The 19061-nt window shown below is 32.5% G+C and overlaps 1 protein-coding gene across 1 annotated transcript in view; it reads left to right on the forward strand.

Moving 5' to 3' along the window:
- CCDC178 (coiled-coil domain containing 178) overlaps positions 1-19061 on the forward strand; it is a 346874-nt gene that overhangs the window by 104452 nt on the left and 223361 nt on the right. Inside the window, exons 13-16 of the mRNA XM_081802535.1 lie at positions 7176-7238; positions 8656-8817; positions 10397-10510; positions 16597-16742. Coding sequence (XP_081658661.1) covers positions 7176-7238; positions 8656-8817; positions 10397-10510; positions 16597-16742 — 485 coding nt within the window. The remainder of the gene's footprint in view (positions 1-7175; positions 7239-8655; positions 8818-10396; positions 10511-16596; positions 16743-19061) is intronic.

Below are 19061 nucleotides of genomic sequence, written 5' to 3' on the forward strand. Positions count from 1 at the left end.
TACCCAAGATAATCTAGGTTTTCTTTTGTTATCTTCTAGGAGTTTTACAGTTTTTTTTTTTTGATGTACATGTAGGTTTATGATCCATTTTGAGTTAATATTTGTGAAAGGTATAAAGTACATCTAGCTTCATTTCTTTTTGCATGTGGATGTCTGGTTGTTCTGGCATCATTTGTTGGAAATATTGTCTTTGCTCCACTGTGTTGTCATTGCTTTCTTGTCAAAGATCAATTGATTGTATTTCTGTGGGTCTATTTGTCTATTCTTTTACCAGTGCTGCACTGTCTTGAATAATGTAGCTTTATAGTATGTTTTCATGTTAAATGTGTTTATGCCTCTTCCTTTTTTCTTTGTCAATATTGTGTTGGCTATTCTGGGTCTTTTGCCTCTCCTTATAAATTTTAGAATCACTTTGTCAATAGCCACATAATAACTTGCTAGGATATTGGTAGTGATTGAATTCAGTCTACACATTGTGTTAGAATGAACTGACTTCTTGACAATATTGAGTCTTCCTATTGTTAACATAGAATATCTCAACATTTATCTAGTTTTTTTTATTTCATGCATCAGAGTTTTAGAGTTTTCCTTATATAGATCTTATGCATATTTTATTAGATTTAGAGTTAATTATTTCATTTTGGAGGGAACTGATACGAATAATCATTGTTTTTAATTTATAATTTTACTTGTTCATTGCTAGCATATAGGAAAACAATGGAAGATTGTTTATTCACATTGTGTCCTGCACCTGTACATAATTGCTTATTATTTCCAGGGGTACTTTTGTTAATTCTTTTGGATTTTTAAATATACAATTGTGTCATCTGTGAACAAAGGCAGATTTATTTATTCCTTCCAAATCTGTATATTTTTTACTTACTTTTTTTATCAATGTATTTTCAAGGTTTTTTAGTTCAATATTGAAAAGGAATGTTGAGATGAATCATCCTTGCCTATACCTGATCCACTGGAAAAGCTTTAGTTTCTCACCATAAACTTTTATTTTAGCTGTAGATTTTTTGTAAATACCCCAATCCCCTCCCTCCCACACACACATTTTAGCTTCAGTAATGCTGGTCTTACAGAATGAGTTAGGAAGCATCCCTCTGCTTCTATCCTCTGAGATTATAGAGATTTAGTATAATTTCTTCCTTAAATGTTTGATAGAATTTACTAGTGAACCCGTGTGGGCCTGGTGCTTTCTATTTTGGAAGGTAATTAATTATTAATTTCATTTCCTTAATAGCAGCATATTTAGATGATCTACCTCTTCTTATATGAGTTTTGGCAGATTATGTCTTTTAAGAAATTGTTCCATTTCATCAAGTGTATCCAGTTTTTCAAAATAGAGTTTTTCATATATTCCTTTACTGTTCTTTCAATATCCAAAGGATCTGTAGTGATCACTGCTTTCATTTCTGATATTAGTAATTTGTGTCCTGCCTCTTTTTTTCTTAGTTTATCTGGCTTCAGGCTGATCAATTTTATTGATCTTTTCAAAGAACCACATTTTGGTTTCATTGATTTTTTTCACTATGATTTTCTGTTTCCAATTTCATTGATCTCTGCTCTTAATTATTACTATTTCTTTTCTTCAGCTTAGTTTTGATTTAATTTTCTCTCCTTTTTCCAGTTTTTTAAGGTTGAAATCTAGATTATTGGTATTAGGTCTTTCTTCTTTTCTAATATATGCATTCAGTGCTATAAATTTCTCTTTAAGCACTGTTTTTGCTGTATCCCACAAATTTTGATAAATTGTGTTTTTGTTTTTATTTAGTTCAAAATATTTATAAATTTTTTTAAGATTTATTCCTTAGGCATATGTTTTTTAGAAATATGTTGTTTAGTCTCTATATATTTTGGGATTTTTCCAATAAACTTTCTATTAATTGATTTCTAGTTTAATTCCGTTGTGGTCTAAGAGCAAACATTGTATGATTTCTAGCCTTTAAACTTCGTTTAGGTGTTTAGGGATTACTTTTAATGCTAGAAAAAGACAATGTGTTATGTCCTTACAGTGTTCTAGGGCACAGTAATCTGATCTATAACTTTAGACTTTAGAAGGTTATGATTTTGCTTGAGTTCTTTTTCAAATATTTATAACAACCCTTAACTCTTCTTTAGAGAAAAATCTTGGCCCTCCCCTCAAATACTATCTGTTAATCTCCGAGATAAAGCTTATATAGGACCTTCGTCTGAGCAAAGTAAAAATCAAAACCTTCTAAAAAACTTTCTCAGAGGTCATAAATTTTACCACTTCAGGCCTTCTTAGAGAATGTTCAGTTCAATTAACAGTAAAATAGCTTTAATAAGCCAAAATGTGATTTGTGTACTATACAGCTTCTATCATGATTCTGATTGAGACTGATGATATTTTAAAATGGTTAGAAAATGGACATTGTAATAATTTATTTATTTTGATTCTTGAGGATTTATACCTATTAGTAAAATATAAAGTGTATTACTCTTGACCCATGTACAGTAGCTTTTATTGAATCATAAGTTGATATTACATCCTTGGCTTTTAACAGAAGTTGGTGAAAGTAATGGTCAAAATGGATTATTGCTGCTTGATTTTCTCAATTAATGAAAGAGGTAGTCATGTTGTTCAAGATGGTCAAAAACCTATGCACTTAATTTATGTTAGATTTCAGAACTAAGAAAAAACTTTTCTTGATAAAATTATATTCCTTCTCTCTTAATAATTGGCAGTCTCTAATGTTTCATGTTTCCTTCTGGTTTAAGCAGCTCAGAAACTCAATCATTTATGCTATAGATTGCAAGCACAGTCACTCTTCTTTATTTCTTTCTGTGTTCCATATTAACAGCTTTGATCATGTACTCTTTTACTTTTGTTTCAGTGTTTTTAATTTACTAAGATTCTTCCCTAGTTCTGTGAAAAATACTCTTGGTATTTTGATAGGGATTGCATTGAATCTGTGGATTAGTCACTTTGTGTAGTATAGATATTTTAACAATATTAATTTTTCCAACTCATGAGCAAGGTATATCATTTCATTTGTGTTGTCTTCACTTTCTTTCATCAATGTCATACAATTTTCAGAGTATAGGTCTTTTACTTCCTTGGTTAAATTTATTTCTGATATTTTATTGTTTTTGCTACAATTTTAAATGAGATTGTTTTCTTAATTTCTCCTGCTACTTTATTATTAATGTATAGAAATATAACAGATTTCTATGTATTATTTTGTATCCTGCAACTTTACTTTACTGACTTATTAGTTGTAATAATTTTTTGGTAGTCTTTAGGGTTTTCTATATATAGTATTATGTCATCTGCAAATAGTGATAGTTTTACTTCTTCTTTAACCAATTTGAATGCTTTTTATTATTTTTTTCTTGTCTGATTGCTGCAGCTAGGACTCTCAGTACTATGTTGAATAAGAGTGGTGAGAGTGGACATCCTTGTCTTGTTCCTGATATAAAGGAAAGATTTCAATTTTTCACCATTGAGTATGATGTTAGCTATTGGTTTGTCATGTATTTATTATTATGTTGAGGTATGTTCCCTCTAAACCCATTTTGTTGAGAGTTTTTAATCATGAACAGATGTTGAATTTTGTCAGATGTTTTTTTCTGCATCTGTTGAGACGATCGAATAGTTTTTATCCTCCATTTTGTGAATGTCATGTATCATGTTGACTGATTTGTGGATATTAAACCAGTATATGTAGAGAACTTTAAATACAATTGTAATCTATAGTTAATTAACATTATTTCTAAAAACAAGGCTTAAAGAAAATCACTAGATAATAAAAATGAACAAAGGGTACAAAGATACATGTTAAGTATGTTTATAATAGTTACAAAATAGCAATAAGAAAATATGCTCCAAGAGGACAAGGATTGTTTGTTTTGTACACTGGGGCATCTCAATGCCTAGAACAGTGCTTAAAACAAAGTAGGTACTCAATAAATGTTTATGGAAAGCATGAATACATAGTTAACATATAATGGGAAAACAATACACAAATTTTACAGTAATAGAATAGTTGTTAAAATATGTGAGTACAGGGATAAATTGTAAATTCAGTTTTTAATTTTAAAAAAATTGGACTTTTTTTTAGTGGCTCAGAAAGATCTTTCTAGGCTGACTCTACCAAACATAACAACTTTAATGCCTGGACCTAAAATGGAATACACCAAAAAGTCACAATGCATATCTTTGGGTTTGTGGATTCAGGTTATTTTAATTTTACTTTTTGTAATTTAAAAATGCTTCTACAAAAAAAAAACTATGTTTTTTTCATAGAAAAAGAAAGATAAAATAGTACCTTTGTGTTTATTTTTAGAAAGAATCTGGGCTGCTACCTGGACTTTTTGTTAGGATCCTGGCCACTAAACAGTACTCTCACAATGTAGAGCCAGAGCTGCTCTGTCCCACTGATTCAGTCCAACTCAGTTATTTGCAGAAATACTAAATTTTTCTTTCTGACTATAGCTCTAAATTTTAAAGTCTATTTATTTCTGTCCTGGTCTCAGACGTTTTATAATTATTTGAATTCTCCAGCTTTTGTCTTAGCTCCCCTCCATCACTGGAAAGCAGACTGATGCTACTTCCTTGATTCTGAGCTTATATCTTTATATTTAGTATTTACTTCTCTTTTCTCTTTAAAAGTGCTTTTCTGGACACATAGCATCCTTACATTGCTCTTCAGTTCTTTGTCCTAGCATAGGAGTCTCTTCCAGTAGAATAGCTCTTTGCTGCCACCTTCTGGTTTTTGGCTGCTAAAGCCAGGCAGCAGGTCAAAGGTGACCATTTTAGTGTGGGCTCTTCCCAGCCTCAGAGAATGCTCCCCCTTTTCTTTGGCTTCTTTCGATCTCTTCAAAGTGATCTTTTGATATATTTTATTCTCCAAAACTGGAATTAACTAGTTGTTACAGAGCCCTTATGTCCCCAAAGCCAAAATTTTTTACTAACTTTTTACAGAGAAAGCTTGTTGACCTCTGCTCTAAAGAATATAAAAATAGCCAAGTATAGGGGGCAGCCACAGCCTTTATGGATGAAGAAAGTGCCCAAAGAAGTAATAAGTATGGAAGAGGCTGCCTTCCCCCAAAGCAGAGTAAGGTCTTACTGGAGAGAGTGTGGCTGTGTCTCAGTGAATGACCATTAGCAACCGCTTGCCAGATGCCAGAGAATTTGATGGAGGTTAAATGGAGTTTGAATGGAGTTTCTGGGTAGAGAACTTGGCTGGAGGGTAAGCACCATTGGTTTTCCGCATACCAGCTGGCAGCAGTTCTGCAGAAAGAAGAAGAAAATAACTGGAATCAGAACAAGGATGTGAAGTGCCTTGCTGCAGCCTTGTAAGCCCCTCCACTGCCCTCTATTGACAAAGCCTAGCTTAACTCCAGCTGGCAAAAGAAAACTGTTTACATATACAGCTCCAGTATCTCAAATTAGAGTTAAAAGAGTGGATTTAGAATTAAGAGGCAATAATTAGATAACTGGCACAAATACGTAGTTCACATGCGAATTTCTCTAATTCAGTTGATTTCTGTATGTAACGTAGCACCATGCATTGCATTTATCTCATAACTTTTGAGTCTCCTTTCATCTTAGAGTCTCCTACATTAAAAAAAAAAATTGTCTTTCATTACACTGACATTTGTTGAAGAGTCTAGGCCTGTTACTTTGCGGAACATCTCTCACTATGGATTTATTTTTTGTTTGCTCATGATTAGATTCAGGTTAAACACTTTTGGCAGGAATATTACATAGTTATAATATTGTGTCAGTGAAATATCACAAAGTACATGGTATAAGTTTGTCTCAGTACTAGTGAAAGTAAGTTTGATCATCTGGGTAAAGTTATGACCAACAGATGTATTCATTTTCCTGCTGTAATTAATAAGTACTCAATTGAGCAACATTTTAAGAACATGCAATTGTCTTTGTTTCCAAAAAAAAAAAAAAATGCACTTCAATTTAGCATCTATTGGTAATTCTTGGTTGAATCCATTGTTGTAATAGTTGTGAAATGGCAATTATTGTGGGCTTTCATTCCCTCTACAATGAACTGGCAATGAGAACCGAAAAGTCTGGCACAAGCTGGGTTGTAAGCCATATTGGTAAAAGTGGCAGTCTTCTTCCAGTTCTGATTCAGGCACTTATCTCTGCATTTCCTACCACTTCACCTGTTTACCCAAGTCTCAGGAAAACATCTTGTAGGCCTGGTTTCACTCTCCATCCTTAACATGCTGTTTATAAGTAAGAATATGTGTGACTGTGATATTTTAATGGATCTTGGGTTTCTCATTATATAAAGAGATTTTTTAAAGACACATTTTTGAGTTTGAAAGAACCTAAAACTTTTACAGTTTAATTACCCAACCTAGGGACCAAAAGCAGTTTGTTTGTTATTTGTTAATGCATTTATTCAACAAATTATTTATTTAGGAAATGTTTTTACAACTACCATATAACTCTGTCATTCTCCAGCCTCTCTTCTTGAACATTTTCAATAATAGTTCAGTTGGTATTTTACTAAGTAGACCACACTCTGTCTCATGTTGTCTACAGTATTATGTATCCATTTAACCCTGATATTGTTTTTAGCAGCTACATAATTCATATTGCATAATTAAAAGGCAGTATCTCTGATTGTGTGGTAATGTCAAGTATAACTATGGAGAGTTTAAATCTATCCACATATTTTTTGCCCACTAACTTTCAAGGAATAATTTTTTTTTAAAGAAAAAAAAATTTATTCTAGTCAAATGGAGAACCTGATCACATTTTACAAACTTCAAACTTGAATTGTGTCTATCTTGTTTTCAAAATTGAATGTGTGCCTTCTGTAAAGTAATATTAAAAACAAACTGATAGTTTTTAAAAAGAGGAGTTGAAGACTGGTTATTGGTTACTTTAATATTTTAGTTCAGGGTTATAAAGTACAAACTGAACTGAACTGAAATTCTGTATTCTTTTTCTTGGGGTTGTATCACTTACTAACTTTGCTTCAAATAACATCAGGAGTTTGGTTGGTTGGTTGGTTGGTTTTTGTTTTTTTATAATACTCAATTTTTAATGAATATTTTACTCTTTATTATAATATAAGTAAAATGTATCTTGTGTTAGCAATTGTCCTTAATAATGTTTTCTGATATCCTATAAATAAAACCTCCTTTTCTAAAAATTTGGTAATTTATAGGGTAGAGAAGAATTCTTGAAAAAACTCACACGAGGTGAAGTGGCTAATGGAATGATGATTCAGGTAATCCTAATTTGGTTTCAAAATTTTATTCTTCCTTTAATTTGCATTTTACTTAGCATTTTAAATCTGCCTGTAATGAGGCATCTTTTCACTCCTTGGTTTGCAAGCCAGCAGTTTCCTCTCCTCAGCTGATGACAGTTGCCCTCTGTACAACCAGCAGTATCTGATCACGCATAAAGAAACTGACCTCCCAGACACATATCTCATTTTGTGGCTTAATGGGGATTTCTGCCAGTCTAGTAAAAGGGCAGTGAGATCTTATTCCTAAGTGTCTCTTTAGTTTGCTTTGTGATGATGCTATGTTTTCTTTACTTTTAGTGCCTTTCAATGGAATTTCTTTATTTAACACTGAAAGAAAAATATGATATTTCTATATAAAGATTTTGAGATTAAATTATTATAGCTAGCAAAATCAATTTTAATTCTTTTTATCTTTATCTACCACCTGCATATCCTTTGGAACCAGGGTTGGATGTTTTCATCCTTGGCATGTTTCTAGAATGCCCCCCTTTCAGAAATACATAAATATTTAAAATTATAAAAATAAAATCAAGAGGCAAAACAGTCCAAAACAGTGTTATTTTATACACTTATTTGAGATTATCTGGACCTCTGGTCTTCTTTTAAATAAACACAAATTGTGATTTCTTCTGTTAGGAAATTTGGCATTTTTAAATATATAAAAGCAGTGTTTCTTTAGTTCTATATGCTGAAAATGCCAAATTTTCTGATTTATTTTTCTGTGAGTATATATGTTCAATAACCCCATAATCTTCTAGCCCTTTCTACTTAATATTTTGTCATTAACTTCTTGTTTATTGGTTTTATTAGATCTTAGATTACAGGAATTGCATATATTTCAATATTTGTTGTTAGTGTGCTTTTTAACCCTATTATCTTCCAATACTTACTTAAAAATGTTTCATTTTCTGGGTGATGGGCATTGGGTAGGGTATGTACTATGGTAAGTGCTGTGAATTGTGTAAGACTGATGAATCACAGACCTGTACCCCTGAAACAAATAACACATTATATGTTAATAAGAAAATTTAAAAAAAGAATGTTTCATTTTTATTGTCTATATTAAATTTTTCTCTCATTTTTTCTAATAATAGCTATGCATTGTATAAATATGCTATATTCATACCTGTTGCTTTTTATGGTGGCATAATTTATTTTTAATTTTCAAATAACAACAGACATTACTTCCTGGCTCAGGATTGAGACTCAATAAATGTTTTTGTTTTTTTTTTTTAAGTTTTTAATTCCGGTTAGTTAACATACAGTGAAATATTAGTTTCAGGTGTACAATATAGTGATTCAGCAATTCCATACATCACCCTTACAAGTGCGCTCCTTAATACCTATGTTTAGGTAATTAATAACTGAATGAATTATTTAAAATCTTTGCTGGCAGAAAAGACTGTATACCATTCACGAAGAACAGATACTTGAGAGGCGGGAACTTTTGGAAAAGAAAGCAATGTGTGCCCTGGCGCTGGCAGAGCTAGAGGCATCTCTGCTTGAACTAGAAGAAGACGCTATAAGAATCAGAACTATCCACAAAGAACATTCTGATGTAAGTATTTGTAATTAATCCAGAAGCTAATCTCCAGGAATATTTAAGTCAAATCATGTATGTGATTTTACAGTGTTACTTGGAATATTATGATTTCACATAGCAAGACACAAAAGCATGAACAAAATACATATATTATGGCCACACGACTGATCTGTAGTGAAACTATATAGCAAGACTACTAATGCTATTACCTGGAACCCCATACTCTATATTAGAGTGTACTTAGGAAAAGCAGTTTTCAAATAAATGAGTAGTGATTTATCTGACGTGATTGCCCACTATGTTAAATTTAATTCAAAGTCTTCACTGCTTGTTAATAAAATGCTAAGGCTGTGTTTGCTCAAATATGAAATATAATGCATCTTGGCATTTTTATGGCAAATATTTGATGTATGTAGAAGAAGTTAAGACACCTAGGATGAAAAATAAAGCAAACGTCGATAAAATATTTTCAAAACAACAAGTTTATGGCAGTAACTGATATTGCTAGCCCTTCCCAAAGAAAAATTTAGTAGAAGAATATGTATGCATCATGTCATTAGTCTTTTGGAAAAGTGGAGGGTGTGGTAAGAGTTATATATTCTTGTCCTTAGATGCAGGGAGGACATACATATATTCATTTGGGCCATTTTGGCAACAGGATTTTTTTTTCTTTGTAAATGATGATGTAATTTTATATTCTTAGTCTTTAATAATTTTCAGTGTTTTTTTAATTTAAAAAACTTTATGATTTATAAGATGTTCCCATTATGAGAGTTCATTTTGATCTCCAAAGTCTCCCTATGAAGTAGACAAGACAGAGTTTATCTGGATCATAGCCTTAAGAAAACTTGGGCCTAAATGCATGAAGCAACTTGAACAAGGCCATAAAACACGGCAACAACAAATTCTGAGTATACTACTATACTCAGGGCTCTTAATTGCTTATCCTAGAGCTCATGTAATGAATATATAACCAGTACTAACACCTAGTGAGATAAATGATTTTAATAATGGATCCTCCTTACATTAGTGATGGAAATTTATTAATTGCTTCAAAAGCCTCAGTATAATCATCTGAGTATAATGAATTCCTGAAAAGATTAATGACTTTTATTCCCCCCTTATTTTATAATAGCCATTGTTTTATCTCATCTTTTAGTTCAGTAATCATTTTTGTTTTTATTATATTTTAATAGTTTATAAGTTATAAGAACTATCAATTTAACACAAACTCTTGAAAACAATAAGTTTTTATGTACTTTTGGTAATGATTGCTGACAATTTGTATCTGGAATTTTAATTTTGGTTTAGATATTTTAAGTATCATGGTGAAAACTTATGATTTCTATGTGAGTTTCTTAGTTTTTGTTACTTAGCTAAAATTGGTTAGATTTTGGTTTTCTCCAATAATTCAAATGGAATATTGGGATGTGGATATCATAGTATGGTTTTGTAATTCATGTTTGTTGGTCCTTTTCCTTTATACCAAAATATATATTGTTATTATTAAAATAGTCACTTGAGAACTATTTGGTCTAAACCAGGATAATTGGATTGCAAATGCTGCACATCTTAATTTCTGAATGTCTTCTAGATATTAAATGATATAACTGAGAGGAGAGACGATGTTAAAAGAAATGTGGAAAGAACTAAGCAAAAATTACGAAGAAGGGGGAAGAAAACCCGTGAGGCAATAACAGAAACTGAGGTAAGAAATTTAACATAAAAAATAATTATGAATTTACAACTTCTTTATGTCAATGAAAACTATTCAAGCAAATTTATTTTAGGTTGATGCCTCTCATTTCTAATTGGTTGCACTAAGTAGTTTCTATACACATACACACACACACACACACGCACACACACACATGCACACACACACAGTCTCTGTATCTTCATTTTTTTCTCTTGCAGTGTTTTTCCCATTGTACTAGTGAATCCTCCTGTTAACCTGTCCTACAAAGTAGAGGTGGGGATTTGTATTGTACTAAAAATAGTACCATGTTTATACAGATGAGACCAATATACAGACTGAAACATCTGTTAATATCTGACATCTCAGTTTTACCCTCAAGCTGGTGTATAGGCAGCATGAGCAAATGGTCATATATCAAAGGGCTTCAGGGCTTTTTCCAAATTAGAAATACTTGCTCCCTGAGAATCTTTTTCTCTAATATTTTGTCTTTAGAGAATCACTGGATATGGGGGGTGGAGATAGTCCATTGTCTTTAACTTGGTATCCTCTGGATATACTTTAAAGGTCGCACCAATTGGATTTGTTGGTGGACAGCATGTTGGCTCTGAAATAGAGGTGTAATAATATCATTTTTTAAAAGTTTGTACTAGGCCACAAAAGATTAAAAATTATCAAGGAAAATAGTAATGCTAATAACAACAACAGATACTGATATTTTGCATGTTCTCTGTATACCAGGCATTATTTTAAGTGCTCATATTAACTCATTTCAACTTCATAATAACTCTGTGAAGATTGTGCTATTTTTATCCCCATTCTACAGTTGAAGAATCTAATGCCTTGTTTTTGAATTAACTTGTTCAGTTTCACACAGCTCATTAACGGTGGAGTTGAGATTCACTAAATCTGGCACTGACATTAGAGTCTGTGCTCTTAACCATTATGTTATTCTGGTCAGATCATACAGGTTACTTTTGTTGAATACAATGAAGCAAAATCAGAACTCAGTAACAAAAAAATAGAGCAAAAAGAAAACATTATTGGAAATATTTTTTAAATTACATTTTTTCATTATTTGTTCTGTGTTAAGGAATATGTAGAAGCACAAATTATTTATAAATTAGTGATGATAAACTCTACAGCAAAATTTATGGAACAGGCCAAAGTAATACATTAGTGTTACCAATAATCATTTTGGTAAGAAAAATGTAAAGTACTTAGCATATCTATAAGGACAAAAAGAAGATAAAAACAGCCATGGGAAAAATTAAAAGAGACATAATTATATATAATAGTGGAAGAAAGAATGCTATTTTGCATAGAACTTTGTTTTAAAATTTAGATGAAGTATACAATTTATATACAAATTATTATACTATTTATTAAAATACAAATAATGAAAACTGGGTAAAGAGGGAAAATCACAACAAGAGTAGAATAAAAATTATAGAATAAATGTAATTTGTCTATACCACTAACCACAAGAACAAGCACAGGGGTACCTGGGTGGTTCAGTCAGTTAAGCCTCCAATTCTTGATTTCAGCTCAGGTCATGACCTCAGGGTCGTGAGATTGAGCCCCACATTGGGCTCCATGCTGGGCATGGAGCCTACTTGAGATTCTCTTTCTCCCTCTCCTTCTGCCCCTCTCTCCCAGCTTGCATGTGTGCGTTCTCTCTCTCTCTCTCTCCCTAAAAGAAAAAAAAATTAATTAAAAAAAAAACAAAAAACAAGCCCAGATACTTTATAGGCCTCCTTACAAAGACCAGATACAGACCATAAGAAAGTATGGAAAGCTTCTAAATTTATTCTGTAATAATATAATTCTGAAATTGTAACTGAAAAATACTAGCTTGAAAAAGAAATCTTTAGGTGACCTCACTTATGAACACAAATGACAAACTCTTAAATATATCAGTGAATTGAGTTTTTAAAATGTGATTAAAAAGCATGTATTATGCAAAGTAAGATTCCTTTGAAGAATGTGAAGATGAGTCAACATAAACAAATGTACAGCTGACGCTGGAACAATGCAGGGTTTAGGCAGTACCAGCCTTCACGTAGTCGAAAGTCTACGTGTAACTTTTGACTCCCCCAAAGCTTAACTACTAATAGCCTACTGTTTACTGGAAGCTTTACTGATTGCAAATAGTTGATTAACAAATATTTTATATGCTATAGATATTATATACTATATCCTTATATTAAAAGAAGCTAGACAAAAGAAAATGTTATTAGAAAAATCAAAAGGAAGAAAAAATACATTTACAGTGGTGTGCTGTTAAAAATCTGCCTGTAGGAGGAACTGCACGGTTCCAACCTGTGTTGTTCAAGGATCAGCTGTACTAATATAATTCAGTACATTTACAGAAAGGAAAGACAATTAACCTAAAATATTTAATAAAACACTATAGGCACTAATGATTTTCAAAAACACTTCTAACTATCTAGAAACAGAATGAAAACATCCTTACCTTGATAATGTGTCTACCAGTACTTTCCAGCAAACGTTATACTTAATGGCAAAAACATTAAAATTATTTCCATTAAAATCAGGAACAAAAACATTCAGACAAGCTCCTACTACTCAGCATACTACTGTTATTGATAACAAATTACTGTTAACACATGTCACAAAGGTAAAACATATGTGTTGAACATGGCAGTGGAAAACCACCTGGTTATTCATGTCCACATCTGAATACTGGTTTCAAAAAATATTAACTAAAAATTGCCAAAGGTGGTATGTCTAATAAATATAACAAATTTCAATGAAGAATATGGCTGAACACTTTCTTTGTGTGTGTGCTCAGTATTGTAGAAGGTACTAGGAGTTGAAGGGCTAGAAAAGAAGGGTTAATTTTCTTTTATTTGTCCTTCAAATAAATTTGTCTTTTCAGTTACTATTAAGCACTTGAGATATATTAAACATTGTTAGAATTTGCTGGAACTGGGGAAGTAAAAGGAGAACTTTGTTCACTCAAGAAGCACATTATCTTGTTGGGGAGCAGACAAGGACACAGAGCATTAATACACTGTGAGCAAAGCCATGACAGCAGTATAATGAGGTGGAAGAGTGTCATGGAGGAGGACACCTGACTGAACTGAGGGAATTGGGATAGGTTTTTCAGAGGAGGTTATATCTAAAAATGAGAATTACTAATGGAGTAAATGAAGGTTAAATACTTAACATTGCCATGATGTTGTGGAGAATAGAGATGATATACAAAAAGCCTTAAAAAATTATTGTCACTGAAGGTACTTATTATCATCATCATCATCATCATTATCATTATATAATTTTTAAATTGATGAAGAAATGAAGTAAGGGCATTTTAGGAACAGGTGCTGTTTGCAAAGCAAAGGTATCATGAAATAGTGCTGTGTGTGGAATTGCAAGTAGTTTGGTATGACCAGAGAGCAGGGCACCTATTTTAAATAGTGAAAAGAGGGGCGCCTGGGTGGCTCAGTCGTTAAGCGTCTGCCTTCGGCTCAGGTCGTGATCCCAGGGTCCTGGGATCGAGCCCCACATTGGGCTCCCTTCTCCCTCTCCCACTCCCCCTGTTTGTGTTCTCTCTCTCGCTGTGTCTCTCTCTGTCAAATAAATAAATAAAATCTTTAAAAAAAAAAAAGTGAAAAGAGATGAAGCTAGTGAGATGGGCAATACACAGATGAAGAAATGCCTCATGCGCCATGCTGTTGAACACCAAACTGTTGTAATGTCAAATATCATTAATAGCATTTATTAAGTACTTTTATGCTGAGAGGTGTACAAGCCATACTATAGACCCTATTTCTGTCTTCTAAGAACTTAAGTTCTAAGACAAATAATTTTTAAGACAAATAATTTTATCTTTTACTGTGCATAAGCATTTCAATCATGGGCCAAAATAAACATGGGCCAAGTTAAACATGGGCCATTACTGAATTTTTACTATTTCTAACCCCAATTTAAATCTTAGGCATAGATTCTAAACTTATTATGTTTAGATAATTTAAAAATTAAATCTTAAATAAAAATATTAAAATCTTAAATTCTTAATCTAAAATCTTTAAAAAATCTTAAATAAAATTAAAAATATAATTTGAAATTAATAATTTAGAATCTGAATATAATCTTTATTACCTAGTATTTTTTAAATATGTGACTTGAAAGTTTGGGGGATAAGGAAATGATGAAAAATGTTGTATACTAAAACATTAATTAACTGCAATTCAGATTTTTAGATTCTTCCAGGTCTGGACATGAAAGTACCCTTGGGTTGGAAAGCCTCCAAATTACTGATGCCTGTGTCCCTCAGGGCTAGAGAAAAAATAAGCCAAAGAATGGTCAAATTATAAATAAATCTTAAATAAATAAATCTGCCTCTATTCCCATTTGCTGTGGTGGCCCTTCAGCATTTCTCAAAAGACTTACAAATGGCTATTGGGGGGGTCCCCAGTCTTTTGCTCACTGCAGATGTGCAGATTTGTACTCCTGATTGACATACAACATCTAACGACTTCTCTCTAGACTCAGCTTACCATAATGATGTTTCTGATATTTTTGATGCCATGGAAGGGGTTATGCTGTTCACATTTACCAAAGCCTCACTGATGGTACCTACTAGAGTGGCAAAATACCATTTTTTGCTTTTCATTGCTGTCTGCAGGAAACACACTGTCTCTTTCTTTCGTTTAGTGTAGATGTTTTGACACCACCTTTAGAACTGCTGAATTGACTGGTCTGGTCTAAGTTGTTGATACCATTGCTTCTGATGTCTTTTGACTTTGCTGTGAGAATCTTCATTCAAGATTAAGGCATGAATTATGGAATCTGACTTAAAATTCAAGTTCGGTGATAGCATGCTGTACCCAGAGTTGCCCATCTCTTTGACTCCTACCTACTTACTTTATTCCATACTTGTCAAACCTCTTCACACTTTTTGGGGGGACTGACTCTTCTCCCAGTAATAATATAATATCCTATTGGTCACACTGAAGAATCCTAGTCAGCCATCTTTCAACTACATTCAGGTATTAAAAACAAGCAAACCAAAAAACCCTCATTTATCAGTAGACGAATTCTAGAACTTTCAGAAAAAGAAAGAAACAAAGGGAGGGTATGAAAATCCAAATACAGTACCCAGTGTTGAAAGTCGTGGACAAATAGCAGATTTTTATAGGAAAATAAATATAAAAGATTAGCCTTTCTACTTGAAATCTGTAAGAGTAGAGAAAGAATCAGAGAGCATATGGGGGAAGTGGGAGAAAATAGGAGCAAAGGGAGCAGTTGATATCTAAAATCATTTGGAAGAGTAGCACTAATTAGAAGCAATGCCAAATGTGGGGAACAGCATTCAGTAAGTCAGTCATCCAATCAGTAAATCATTCAGTCATATAAACATCAACAGTCATGAAAGGATCATGCAAAAACTAGATGCAAAATAAAATCTTCAGTTTGGAATTGCATAGGTCAGCCTTGGGAAAGTGTACTCGTATTAAATATTAATTTCTTTTGTTTGAAAGATCAGGACAATGTATATCCTTGCCCACCTTCAATGTACATGTTTGAAAACCAGTAACCAAATGTTTATATATATTTTTAAGATTTTATTTATTTGAGAGTGAGAGAGAGATCATGAGCAGGGAGGGGGTAGAGGGAGAAGCAGACATCTCCACTGAGCAGGGAACCCAATGTGGGACTCGATCTCAGGACTCTGAGATCATGATCTGAGCTGAAGGCAGACGCTTAACCAACTGAGCCACCCAGGTGCCCCATCCACATGTTTATATTTTGAAAGGACATGCCTTTAAGGTGTGCTTGTATGGGGGCATGTGGAGGGGAAGACAGTGCAGGGGAGAGAGGGGAAAAGGGAAAGAGGAAGAGAGCTGTGGGAAGAGAGACTATATAGTTCTAAACCATTTTTTAGACAATCTCATCAGATGTAACTATGGAGAAGAGAAAGAACATAAATCTAAGTTGTTACTTACACTGATAATAAGTTACTGTTTGCTTTTAATTGTTTACATGGCCAAATGTAATTGTGTCCTTAAGTTGCAAGGATTTGAAAATTCTAGTATTTAAAATAAAACATCCTTGAATTTATTTTCCAGGAAAAATGCTCAATAACTTTTAGAGAAATAGAGAACACTAAAAGTAAAACAATTATTTATCATGCAAAAATAAATCAGTTGAATAAGAACTTAAAAGAAAAAGAGAAAGAAAATATTACTTTTGCTCAGACACTTGGGAATTTAAAGTAAGTACTTAAATTTTATCAAAATATTAAATGTTCAATATATTATTTGTAAAAGAGATAAGACCAAATTTCTTTAAGGTTTATTCTTAAAATTGTCCATTATTTTCCATCATTATTTGATGTGGAGTACACATGTGATATTTGATAATTTTGGTTTAAAAACGTAAATTGTGGGGGCACCTGGGTGGCTCTTGGGCTCAGCTCTTGATCTCAGGTTTAAGCCTCACATTGGGCTCCACCTGGCTTGGAGCCTACATAAAAAACAAACAAACATAAATTGCGTTCATTTTTTATTATTCCCCTGGGTTTATTCTTATTTGAATAACTGGGAATGTTTATTCTTTTCCAAGTATAAGAACTTTTATTAATTATGAAATTAATAATCTTTCCCACTCATTTCAGTATTTCTCACTCACGTGACATGGTTAATAATATATGGTTTTTCACCCAAACTTTTTTGATAAGTTTTGAGGTAATCCTTTAGAAATAGATATTCTACAAAACCTTATGTAATTTGTTCATATTTATTGTCTTCAGAAAGCTCTTATTCAGTCCCTTTATTAATCAGGGACATACCTAACAAGGGTTAGTAAGGTCTTTCACTCAGAGAATGATCATACTCTAAGGCCTCTAGTGTTTCCATAAGACCCTCACTTAGAACTTACATTCTCTTCCTTTGTTCCTTTTGGTTCTTATTTTTCTATTTTGTAATCCATTGAGAACAGAGCTTGAAGGACTACGGGAAGGATATACATTGGTCACATTTAGGAATTATAGTTTGATTTAAATAAGATCTATTAATTAACAATGGTGATGGATAATGTCAAATAATATTTAAAGTTACTATTGATTGACTTCCTAATGTGCCAGGCACTTTGTGGGCAATCTGTGTACTTTATCTTATCCAGTTCTCACAGCAAATTCTTAAGGTATGTAATATGAATACTGAGGAAACAGAAGCTCAGGGAAATTAAATGATTGTCTTTGTACAGCTAATCAGTGGTTAGAGCCAGCCCCAGTTTAGGTCCATCTTGTTCCAGTGTGTGCTTTTAAAACTGTGCATATTGACTCACTAAACTAGGATTGGAAAGGAAGATTATTGCAAATAAACTATATTAGTAATAATCTACTGGTATTTTCAATAGATGACTATATCAAGTTAATCATTATTTATTAAGAACCCACAGTGTGCCTAGTCCCAGACACCAAGAAGGACAAAGAAATGACAAATGGGAAAGTGTACCTTCAAGTTTCTGAAGATAATTTTAGAAATACAAACTTGCATATGCAAAATGATTAAAATATGGTGATTAGAATAATAGCAATTAAAGCTGTCCTTGACTCTAATTTTTACAACTGTTTCTTAATTAGGATGTGAAAGGATTTAGACCCAGACCCATAGGACTTCAGAGTTTATTCTTTTTATCACTATGAGAAAGGAAACACTATTTTCATGTATAGATATACATAAAAGCATATATAGTCTATATAATGTATGTGTGTATATAGTTAACTAATAAAAATGCTGTGTTGAGTATAATCCAATCTCAAAATACTTAGTGTAGAGAACAAAGTATATGTGGTCAAGATATAGTGATGTTTGCTGGGAGCAACTTTGAGAGTTTTTTGGCTCTGGTCATACTAGCTGTTCCCCATGTGAATTTCATGGTTTCTATGTTCCATAATATTGATATCAGTGAATATTTATATAGGATATCACATAAGAATTTTGGATGTTTTTGGTATGAATGATGAAGTGGGAAAAAAATGGGCAAGACATATAGATAAAAGGAAAGGACCTTATCCTATTTAGAAGGAGAGCCTCACATCTAAAAACGTAAACAAAAAATGTTGTTTTCAAATTTCTGATAATAGCCATAGTAGAGAAAGAGAGAAAAAAAATGAGTATTTAGTGTTGAGCTGCTGAATCAAACAGAGTAAGACAAAACTGGATTTGCATTCTGGTTCTGTAATTTACTAATTAGCTCACATAAGCTAATTATGGTGAAGTTTAGTTTCTTCATCTGTAAATTGCTATAATTGATTATTCTTCCATAGGGTGGTTGTTGTATTAAATGAGATATTATATTTGAGCACTTTAACATTTCAGCCCCTCAAAAACTTTAGTCCTGCTGCCTTTTTAGCTAACTGTGCAAATGACTCAATTTTCTATACCAGCAGAGATAAAAACAAATATGGGTAACATAAGACAGTGCTGAGTTTTTGCAGCTCTGTTTATTCTGCACTCTGTGTTACTGATCAACTCTGACAATTATTTCTAAAGCATATTTGTTTTCATTATTGTTTTAACCACTTTTT

Source organism: Leptonychotes weddellii, chromosome 13, assembly GCF_054177405.1.
Source record: "Leptonychotes weddellii isolate Sample4059 chromosome 13, ASM5417740v2, whole genome shotgun sequence".
Taxonomy (NCBI): Eukaryota; Metazoa; Chordata; class Mammalia; order Carnivora; family Phocidae; genus Leptonychotes; species Leptonychotes weddellii.